General features: G+C 48.7%; 1 protein-coding gene across 1 annotated transcript in view; it reads right to left on the reverse strand.

Moving 5' to 3' along the window:
* Positions 1-9,315, reverse strand: part of LOC101948139 (alpha-2-macroglobulin) — a 43,745-nt gene extending 34,430 nt beyond the window's left edge. The window contains 10 exon segments of the mRNA XM_065584697.1: positions 305-454; positions 896-1,038; positions 2,195-2,258; positions 3,429-3,656; positions 4,042-4,203; positions 4,679-4,788; positions 4,967-5,081; positions 6,053-6,176; positions 7,215-7,299; positions 9,307-9,315. Coding sequence (XP_065440769.1) covers positions 305-454; positions 896-1,038; positions 2,195-2,258; positions 3,429-3,656; positions 4,042-4,203; positions 4,679-4,788; positions 4,967-5,009 — 900 coding nt within the window. The 5' untranslated portion in view covers positions 5,010-5,081; positions 6,053-6,176; positions 7,215-7,299; positions 9,307-9,315.
* Positions 9,316-11,663: the final 2,348 nt, after the last annotated feature.

Here is an 11,663-nt window from a genome sequence, read left to right on the forward strand (position 1 = left end):
CACTGACTTTTCCATAATAACCCAGTGTGTGCTGACCAGTGCTCACCAGTGGCCCTCCAGTAATAAATCAGTATGTGTGGTTGTGTCCTCACAAGTGGCCCCAGAACTATAAACCACTGGGTGCAGCAATAGTTTTCATGAGGGCCCTACATAGATCAAGCAGTGGGCACAGCCCCTGTGCTGATGAGGGACCCTACAATAACAGACAGACTGCTCTGCCCTAGCTCTCACGAGTGATTCTTGGCACTTTCCAGACAAGACCAGCTCTTGCACCTGTTGATCACTGGGCCAGGCTGGCACTTACAGAGCTGGGCGAGAGCTCGGCTTCAGGCTTCATGAGGAGGACGCTCTTGTCCACAGCACGGACGGCGCACAGGGAGCCCGGGGAGGCTCCGATCCGGAGGTGAGTGTCGGAGGCGGGGAGGCCCTTGTCCGGAGAGAAATGCAAGTCAACCTGCAATGCCAGGAAAGGAGTTAGAGGAGCTACTTCTCCAGGTACCTTCACACTCTGCCTCGCAGCACAGCCCAGTCCTGGAACCGCCGCACACAGCTCTGTCAATGCCCCTGAACTCTGCCCTGCAGCCCCCGCTATTCCAGTCCTGGGCTCCCCACAAAGCCCTGCCAATGCCCCTCAGCCCTGACCAATGCAATTCAAACATGACCAGCAGCGCCCCCATACGTCAGTTCTGCTTCCACCCTTATAATTCTGCCTATGCAAATTACTCCTGATGTGCATTCATCTCTCATATTCAATTACTGATCCATGGTCAGTGCCCGATGGGCTCATGGAGCCATTGAACATTTCCTGAGTCTTCCTTGAAATTTGCAATTCCAGGTTCCACAGGTGGGCCATTGTCCATGAGGTGAATGCGAGTTATAGAAACCGGATGCTCACCTTATTGGCAAAGCAGTTTTCAATCTTGAAATCTTCGGAATTGGCAATAACGTCCCCGCTGGGTAAAGTGGTGTATACGAGTACCCGGGCCAGGGGGGCGATATCAGGCCCCACAGGGAGCCTCAGCTCAAATACCTGGATATCTGGCAAACAGAGAGAGGGTGCGGGGGCTAAGCTATAGAGAATCAGCTCCAGGGCCACACATTTCCCTAGGCTCCCTCATTATGGCTGCAACATCAGCCACCCTGAAAAATTCGCTATCCAAGGGTAAGAGTTTTGGCACATAGTTGAGGCCTTTGACTCTTACTGCAAACACCCGGTGCAGGATGTTCAGGTGAGATGGGTTTGGTGGATCTCAGCATGTCCCTTAAATCCATATCAGCTAGAGTCTAGTACTGTCCTCCATCAGTGCAGGACCCCAATGCCCATGCAATAATGAAGGCGAGGAAAGACGTGCATGTTGTACAGGGGCTCTGTGCGGAGGGTTGTGCGCACAGGGCTGCAGAGGGGGTGGGATTCCACACTCCTGCTCCTCAAGGTGGAATTTGCCCAGCCAGCCTGAATCAGTCAAACTGGGGATCCCTTCAGACTGCCATTAATGAAATGAAATCGGTCAGGGGAACTGTATGTGTGTCAAAGGGGGGAGGGATAGCTCAGTGGTTTGAGCATTGGCCTGCTAAACCCAAGGTTGTGAGCTCAGTCCTTGAGGGGGCCATTTAGGGATCTGGGACAAAAATCTATCTGGGGATTGGTCCTGCTTTGAGTATGGGGTTGGACTAGATGACCTCCTGAGGTCCCTTCCAACCCTGGTATTCTATGATTCAAAGGGAGAGCAAGACTATGACTAATGAGACAAGGAGTAAGAGCGAAAGCAAAGAGGAGAGAAGGGCGCTGTTCTCAGCACCTCCTTCAGACACAGCAGGACAGGCAGAGAAAGGGGTGGGGAGAGCTCACAATGAGAACAGGCTGAAATTTTTCAGATGATTTTTTGTTGTTGAAAAACACAGACTCGGATCAACCAAAACATTTCACAAATTTGTGTGAAATTCACGAAATAGTTTTGGGCAGGAAAAAATCGGCAACAAATCAGAAGGTTTTGTTTCGACATTTCCTAAATGGAAGGTTCCATTTTTTTAATTCAAAACAACTCCTCATTTACAATTTCCCTTCAATTCAATTTTAAAAAGATTAAAGCAGTTCAAAAGTGAAATGGTTCAGTCGCCCCCAAATAATGGTTTTTTGAGGTTTCTGGTTTGGCCAGGGAACCAGGAAATCAGTTATTCACGCAGCTCTACTCACGTTCTCCATCCCCTACGGGATGCACCTTGGTGCCTGCCCTCACGATGCCTCCTTTGGCCATCACCTGCCAGGAAGAAGAAACCCTCCTGTTACAGGGGTTCTGGTGGGAGGTGGGGGATGCTCATGGGGGAATGCTGGGGGTGGAGGGTGTCTATACTGATGCCTTCCTGTGGGGAAGGAGCAGAAAATCCCGCAGAGCCATACAGAGTCCCAGACCCAGACTGGAGTTTACTGGGACCTCGACCAAGTCAGAAATTCTCTCTCCCTGCAAAAAGAACAGGAGTACTTGTGGCACCATAGAGACTAACAAATTTATTAGAGCATAAGCTTTCGTGGACTACAGCCCACTTCTTCAGATGCATACAGAGTGGAATAAATATTGAGGAGATATATATACACACATACAGAGAGCATAAACAGGTGGGAGTTGTCTTACCAACTCCGAGAGGCCAATTAAGTAAGAGAAAAAAAAACGGACAGTCTCTCCGCAAAAGAATTAATGGACACAAATCTGACATCAGGAATCATAATACTCAAAAAGCAGTGGGAGAACACTTTAACCTGTCTGGTCATTCAATGACAGACCTGCGGGTGGCTATATTACAACAGAAAAACTTCAAAAACAGACTCCAACGAGAGACTGCTGAGCTGGAATTGATATGCAAACTAGACACAATCAACTCAGGATTGAATAAGGACTGGGAATGGCTGAGCCATTACAAACATTGAATCTATCTCCCCTTGTAAGTATTCTCACACTTCTTATCAAACTGTCTGTACTGGGCTAGCTTGATTTATCACTTCAAAAGTTTTTTTTCTCTTACTTAATTGGCCTCTCAGAGTTGGTAAGACAACTCCCACCTGTTTATGCTCTCTGTATGTGTGTATATATATCTCCTCAATATTTATTCCACTCTGTATGCATCCGAAGAAGTGGGCTGTAGTCCACGAAAGCTTATGCTCTAATAAATTTGTTAGACTCTAAGGTGCCACAAGTACTCCTGTTCTTTTTGTGGATACAGACTAACACGTCTGCTACTCTGAAATCTCTCCCTGCAGAAACCATCCACTGGCTGGCCAGTTCTGCATTTCCTTCACTGGCTTTTACATGTAAATGTCAAGGTCAAGAGAACCTGGCCTCGGGGCAGTTTGGGGACCTGGGACATATATGGGTGTCTGGCCGCCAGTGCTGTGTCATGTGTACGGAGGTAGAGGTCACTAGGTCCGGGCTTACCACATAGTAAAAGACGATTTCCTTCTGCTCCCCCACGGCCTCTGGCTTCAGGATGTAGTGCACCCGGACCATCTCATTGGAACCGCAGCTTAAAGTCTGAGACAGGGGCTCGATTTTGAGAAAGCTCTTACTCGGGGAGTAAAAGCGTGTTGCCATGTGAATGGTGTTACCATACACAGGGGTGATCCAGTCTGTGTCGTAACAGTTCAGTTCAGATTTATGGTTTGCCTGATAAAGAAGAACATTTTTACATCAGATCAAAAAGTGAGTAACAAGTCTACTAGCATTTCAGAAGGAAAAAGTGGGTAATTTTAAAAACATGTTCTTGGCAGATTTTTCAGTGCACCGTGCACTGATCTGCATTTTCCATGCTCCTATGGAGAGAGAGAGATGGAGAACCAGAGGGAGAGCGACAGAGTGTGTGCAAGACACAGAGAGCAAGGGACAGACAGAGAGAGAGCAAGACAGAGAGGAGGAGACTGAAATTCCCAGCCAACAAACTCTTTGTTTTATCTCCCGATGGGCAGAGAGGTCAATAAACCTACGGACATCTCCCCTGGAGCTTAGTCAGTGACACCTCCCATCCCCTAGCTCCCTGGATTCAGCCACTCACAGTGATTTGAATCAAGTTTTCTGTGAAGTTGACAGTGTCTATAGAAAACGAGACTCGGCCCTCTTCATTCGTTGTGTAGTTGGCTTCGTAGTTGTTTCTCCCTATGGAAATCCGGATGGTTTCGTTGGCGATTGGAGCATCGGTCCCGTCCACCAGCTTCACCTAAAGGAACAAATCCAATCTCTGTTGCTTATACGAGGCAGGGAAAGCAGTCCCCACATTCCTAACGACCCTTTGCCCACGTTATTCCCCTGAGGCAGCTCCAGAGGGTGTTTCCTACAGAGCTGACCAAGGGCCAGGTGTGTGTGAATGTGCTGGGTGAGTCTGAACCACCTGAGGAGGCGGCACGTCCTCACAGAGTCTGTGATTGGGAACATGGGAAGGACTGTGCTGGCCACACCAGTGGGACTTCTCCTCTGTATCCTGTCTCTGACAGCACCAGGGGGTCAGAGGAAGGTGCTGCAATTCCCACTAATGGCAAGGATACCACAGCATGTGTAGAGGCAGAGGGAGATGGCTCCTGTTCCTGTGGTTTGTGATCCTCCCATGTTTTCCCTTTTCCATTTGCAAGTTCTCATTCTCCCCAGACAAGCACACTCGTGTCAGGTAATTTCCTGGGCTCTCAGAGGTTCCCTACCTGCCCGGAGAAGGGGATCCCTGGTATGTAATGAGAGTCCACCTGCTCAAAGCTGATTTTGCTCATGGTGCCTGTGATCTCACTGGAGCCTGTCCCAGTTAACTCCACTCCTGAAAGAAAACACGGCAAAGAGGGGCTTGAACTAATGCCCTGACCTGCAGCACCTCCAGATGCTCCAATCCTGCCTCACGTTGTCCAGTTCTGCCAGTGCCCTTCAGTGCTGGCTTGCAACGCCCACTGCTATTACAGTGTGGCCCCACAGCTCCAGCAGGTCAGCATGATGCATACCTGTACCCTCTTCCGTGATCTTGCCTTGCACCTCAATTTTCATCTCATAATCCTTTCGCTTGAGCTGGAATATTTTAGTCTTCACCACATTGGAGACACAGCCTCGAACGTCCGCCTGAGCCAGAGACCAAAGAGGAAATTACCATGGAAATCCCTGTACAATTCAGGTCCGTGTGAAACAGGAACAGATACCCCAGCACCCAAGACATTTGCCTACTGCTTGGTTTGCCTTAATCCCATCCTCTTATTGGCTTGATCCGGCCTGACTTCCTCTCTTCCCTTCTTCCTCAACAAACCAATCAAGGCATCTCTGGTCCCCAGTGACATATCCAAAATGCTGCCCTCTCTGATGCACTTCACCCCAAATTCTCCAAGTTACACACCTGGTTCCCTGATTGTTCAGATTACATCCCCTAGATCTGCAACTTCCCATTAGTGTGATAAATCTCATTGTGTCTTTTATCCACCCTTGGAATCCTCTCTCTTTCTCCATGCACATTCTTTCTCTCTTCCTCCTTCTCTTTCTTTCTCTTTCTTTTCCTCCAACTATCTCTGTCTAACCTACCTCTATTTTCTCTCTTACTTTCTTCTCCTTCATATTCTCCGTCTCTCTCTTTATTGCTCTACCCCGTTCTCTTTACCTCCTTGCCTGTCTTTCTCTTTTTTCTTCCTCTTGAGTTCTCTCTCTCTTCCAGATCCTACAGTTCCCTCTTGCTTTCTCCTCTGCTCTGCTCCTGCTCCCCTCTCCATCTCAATCCCGTTCACTGATACAAAAACCTTTCAGGGTCTTCTATTTCCCAGATGGATGAAATACCCATTTGGGGTGAATCCTGATCTGACTGATGTCAATGGGAGTTTTGCCATTGATTTCAATGGGGCCAGGATTTCACCCGAGGGGTTTTTCTTCATAATTTATATCCCCCAGCCCTGGCCTCACCTCCTTCTAACCAATACCTCCCTCCTGTGAGACAAAGCCCAACCCAGAACACAGAATCCCAGCTGAGGTCTAACAATCCCCTTTGACAGACACAGATCGCCCTCCTCAAGACAGTCGCCTCCTGCCTATGGGATGGGCCTTGGACTCACCTGTCTGGTGAATTCCTCACACACAGCCTTGGCCTCTCTTCCATAGCAGCGTGACCTGGACTGGGAGAATCTCCGGCATACACGGACATTCACGAGGCCGGGGACAGGGGTCCCATAGGTGTATCTGTAACCAGAGAGGGGTTAAAGAGACACAAGGTGCTTAGACAGGGAGACAGAATCAGTCAGAAGCGGCCTTTTCGGGCCCTTTATACCATTGCCCCTGAGGACTCTGTTGCTGGTTTCCTAATGTCTATTCTCTGGAGCTTGGTCTAGTCCTGTTTTTCAGTGACTCAAGTGATGGGACTCCAGCCATTTCCTGGGGGAGATTATTCCATTACCCAGCAGGCCTGCCCCATTAGGAAATGTTGCCTGATACTCAGGCTCCTCTCCTCCTTAATCAGTTGAGTTTCCCTTCTCCCAGTTCCCTCCCATTTGGCCACACCTTTCTGGTACGGAAGAGCCCAGACCTGCAGACAATATTCCAGGTGCAGTCTCCTCAGAGCTGTGGGGCCCAGAGCTGAACACTGTCTTCCAGGTGGGGTCGCATTAAGGCTGTATAGAGAGGGATTATCATCTCCTGTCACCGCTACACGACACCTCTGGAGCACTGTTTTCAGCTCCGGGCACCTCTTTACCCGAAAGCCATTGACAAATTGGAGGGTGTTCAGAGAAGAGCAAGAAATATGAGCAGGGAGCTGAAGGGAGGGATTTATGAGGAAGTAAGGAAGAGTTAAATCTGGCGAGTCTTGTTACGGGATGTCTAAGTAGGGACGTAATTTCTGCCTACAAGTGTCTGAAGGAGGCATCACCAAGGGCAGGGGCAGGATTATTTAAGGGGGCACTTGGGGGTCTGATTAGGAAGGATGGAAGGATGTTAAGAAAGGGGAAATTTGGGATGAATAAGAGAGAAAACCTTTCTGCGAGGGAGCTGTATGAGTCTGAGGCATCGTTTCCTGGGGCAGGGGGAGGAGCCCCATTTCTTGGGATGTTTAAAGCTTGGGCTGGGTGCAGACTAGACAGTAGGGAACAATCCTGCCCAGGGCCCCTGGGGATGGAGAGAAAGTGACCCAAGGGGCCTTCTCCAGCTCTGGTTTCTGGGGTAGCAGCAGGAAGGCAATGGTGGACAAGCACAAAGAACGGTGACTCAAACCCCGCGACTCACAGACCACAGACAGCCACTTTCAGCTCCTCATCCTGGATGGTGATTTTCTTGGGCAGCTTCACCGACACCTCGTACTTGGGCAGCACTGAGGGGGAGAGAAGGGCCAGACATTGAGCAGAGCAGAGGGAACACGTGTACATCACTGTCATTTCCCCACTGAGTGACAGATACAGCCTCTCCCCCTCCCACCCCCAAGGCATGGTGCCAGATTCTCAGCCTGCTATAAATCACCACAGCTCCATGGCTGCCAGTGCAGCTGTGCCAGCTTCCACCTGCTGAGGATCTGGCCAGGGACTGTGGAACTGAAGAGAAAGACACTGTAACCCTGTTCCCCTCCCCTTTGCTCCCCTTGCCCAACCCCACCGCCGGCTGTCGTTGCTTTTGAGGCTGTATTTCAAACTATGCTACGCAAGTGATACCTAGTGAGGGCCCAACTCCCCAGTGCACCATTGTCACTCACCAGATTTAAAGGGCCACATTCACTGTGTGATCTGGCTCGTGTGCTGCTCCATTGAAGCAAAGCAGCCATAAGCCCGGTTACTTTGCGTCCCTGGAGTGGTACAAAGCAGACGGACTGCACCAGGGAACCGGGCCCGAAAGTTCAGCCATTTTAAACGTATCCCTGCGTGAAAAGAGTCGGATAAAAGCTGTTTCATAACACGGTAAAAGCAAATATTGTTTCCTGCTGGCTGAGCTCACAGACTGCATTCGCCTCCTGGCTGGGCACTAGACTGCCAAGTTTCAGCCCCAAAGTGAATTTTCTCAGCAGTTCTGAACTAACTGAATGAGGGGTAATAATGGGAGAGAGACACTGGTGGGGGTGGGGGGAAGAGTGGAGAGCAAACTCAATAAGAGCTGCTGTAGGTATAAGGCTCAGGCAAAAGCCAGCATGGCTTGGAGTGGCACATGCAGAGGCATCCCAAGCAAGGAGGTGACAGTCTGTCCAGAGCCAGGTCACACTGGAGCACTGGAACCAGTGAGATCGGCCCAGTTGGAGCACAGGCTGGTCACTGTGCCCGCACTGCCATGCTCACTGGTGTTCGGAGCTCTGCGGATTTGCCCTACAAGAGCACTGCTTTAAAGCCCTTCAGTTGCGACACCATGTGGTACCTATCCCGCAGTTCCCAGCACAGACCCCAGAAGCAGTGGATTCTGGGAAGTTTCAGAATGCCCTGTTGGACAGCAGGGAAAGGAGTAGTGGAGCCACCGTTACTAACTCGTTCAGAATGAGCTGGTTCTTAGGCTTGCTGAGAGCAAGCTCTTGGAATGCTTGTAAGTGGCTGGAGCATTTCTGTGGGACAATTCACAAGTGGTCGGGGTCGGGGCTGGAGTGGTACATTTCCCTAGTCTAGACAGTGCTGTAATTTCTCTCTCCTTGAGTGATTCGTGGCAACCACTATAATTAAAGTTCTTTGAGAATCTACCGCTCCTGCTGGCCTCATTTTCCTTTCCTTATAAACCTTCCGAAAGATTGTCCTTTGGGGATGATGTTTTCCGGGCTTGGTCTCCAGCCAAAGTGTCTTTATTTATTTATTTTGAAAATTTGAAGATGTTCTGGGTGTCAGGGGCCGCAAGGACAAAGGTGTGAAGACCCGAGTGGGAGAAGGGTAGAAAGGAGAGGTGAGTTAAGCCAGTTTCATTGGCAGAGCACAGGGGGAGAAAACTGTGCCATTGTAATGCAGCATGCACATAGTTCGTTCTGCATTCGTACCATATACTGCACACAACTGGTAGGAAAGACCCTACACAAAAATAAAGCTGCATTGTACTGAGGCTGGAATCACAGCCCAAATCCAGTAGGCCCGAGGGATATGCCTTTGTATTCAGATCCAGATACTCCCGAGCTTACAGTGAACAGTGACACTAGCAGTTCAAGTGCTGAGGAGAAACCTACACACCACTGGATGTGGGCTCAGATCCTGATCCCTTAAAGCTTCCAGTGTTTTCCTGGCCCATTCCTCAGATCACTCTTCACTCATCTACACCCCAGACAATCCTGAACTGGATTTTTGTGCCTGGAATGGTTGAATCCCAGACGGTTGCTCCTGCTTCCAACACCGCCAACCCGAGCACGAGTGGGACCCTTCCTTACCATATTCCTCCACAGAGATGTTTCAATAAGTATCTTCCACAGACTGGATGCCTTCCTAGTCTGGGCACAGTCCTTCCCCTGGTACAGCCCTTGTTCCAGATCACGTGATAGCTAGGGGATGCCTCATGATGGCTCTCTCATTGTTCTGTTCCACCCATTTATATATCTTTTGCATAAGGAGGGAATCCTTTGTCCCTCTCTGGATTCCCACCCCCTCCTTCTCAATGGAAAAGCACCAGGTTAAAGATGGATTCCAGTTCAGGTGACATGATCACATGTCACTGTAAGACTTCATTACCCACTTCACAGCACACAGGTATACAGGGAGACTTACAAGTAAAAGAGAGCCATCTGCAGACGATTGTCCTGGATAACGGGAGTCATCAAGCTTCCAAACCACACTTTGCATAATTACAATAGGCCCTCAGATTTATATTTCATATTTCTAGTTTCAGATACATGAGTGGTACATTTATACAACTAGGATGACCACACTCAGTAGATGATAAGCTTTGTAATGATACCTTACAAGAGACCTTTTGCATGAAGCATATTCCAGTTACATTATATTTAACTCATTAGCATATTTTCATAAAATCCTATAGAGTGCAACATCACACAATGGATTTGGCCTGATGTGAGGGGTTCTCTCCAGATGCTGTTTTTAAACCGGTCTCAGAAAATAGCTCACGAACAAGAGAAGCGGCTAATCAAAGCTGAGAGTGACAAATGGTGAACACTTGGGTTTCTGGAATGGCAAAGAGCCCTTACCATGGGCTTGGGTGCCATGAGGGTTCTCTAAGAGACGGGAAGCATCACCAAGTTAAGGGCTCCAGAGAAACTGGCCAATATTTTCAAACTTTAGGAGGCCTGAATTTCCGCCCCTAAACCCACTTTTAAGCAACTAACTACAAGTGACCTGATTTCCATAGGTGCTGAGCACTCCAAACTCCTAGTGAAATCAACAGGAGCTGTGGGTGCTCAGCTCCTCTTCAAATCAGGCCACGTCTAAGTTATTTAGGTGCCTAATTTAAGGCATCCTATTTTCAAAATGTAACCAAAGCCTATTTCATGCCGTTACAGGATGAGTTTTGCTAATAGCAGATATCACTGACTAAAAATCCAACACAAACGGTAAATCAATGGGAATGATGTCATCAAAGGATGACATATCCCCTCTGGCTTGGGTAACAAATGAAGTAGCTGCCCATTGGTTCTCAGACAACCAATCAGAAAGTATGTTTTTTCTCTGTCTGCACTGAGGTTATAAAAGGCTGCAGGCTCAGACAGGGTCAGCATACTACTGTGGTGATTTCAAGAGGTGGCTTAACCAAGCCACACTTGGTCAGGCCAGTCATAATCAGGCCAGACCAGGAAGAAATCAAAGAAGGCAAAATAAGAGCGAGAAAAGCAAGTGAACAGAGCCAGGAATAGAAGGAAAGAGAGTCAGGCAAGCCAAGCAAAGAAAGACACAGGCAAGTGGAGCCAAGCAAGGAAACATCCACTGAAGCCAAGCAAGTCAAGAAAAAAGCTAGGCAGGCCAATTCCTGAGGAAAGACTCAGGGAAACCAAGCAGAGAAAACAAAAGAAAGCCAAGAAAGTCAAGCCAAGTGTTGCTGGAACACTAGAAGTCTGCAACATGACTGAGTCTGAGTCTGAGCACTCTGGTGAGCCCTCAACCGCAAAAGACCCTAAAGGCCAAAATCACCCGTTCTTTCCGGGCAGGGCTGCAGTTCTCTGTCAGTCGCATAGACAGATTGCTCCGCAAAGGACAATTTGCAGACCGTATTGGAGCTGGAGCCCCGGTATATATGGCCGCGGTGCTTCAATAAGTGACTCATGAGCTTGTGGATATTGCTGGGGAAGTCGCTGCACGCAGCAAGAAGCGTCGGATTTCCCCACGCCGCTTGCAGCTGGCCATTCACAGCGACTCAGAGCTCAAGAAACTGCTGGGAGGTATCACCATCTCTCAGGGCGGAGTCCTGCACTTAAATCAGCCTGTGGTTTTACCTTCCAAGAAGAGGAATGGCAGGAGAGCCATCAAGAGAAGGCTTGCCCCTGCTCCTGTCTTTGTTAAGTGAGAACAGAGCAAAGGGGAGACTGCCACCCCAGATTTGGGAGAAATGACATTGACTTGATTGCAAGGCTCTTTCAAATGCATCAGTATGGTCTAATAAAAGCAGTTAAAATGCCTGGTCTTCTTTTGTGAATTAATTTCCTCTTTTACTATCCTACAATTTTAAGGGATCATTCAGTTGGTCAGGTAGCTGCATTGATAATATGGTATAAAAGCCTAGAAAGATAGAACTCAATCATTTCATTAAGAAATTTACATCAGAAATGGTCTAAATGGTGTC

The sequence above is a fragment of the Chrysemys picta genome, chromosome 1 (genome assembly GCF_011386835.1).
Source record: "Chrysemys picta bellii isolate R12L10 chromosome 1, ASM1138683v2, whole genome shotgun sequence".
NCBI classification, from domain to species: Eukaryota; Metazoa; Chordata; order Testudines; family Emydidae; genus Chrysemys; species Chrysemys picta.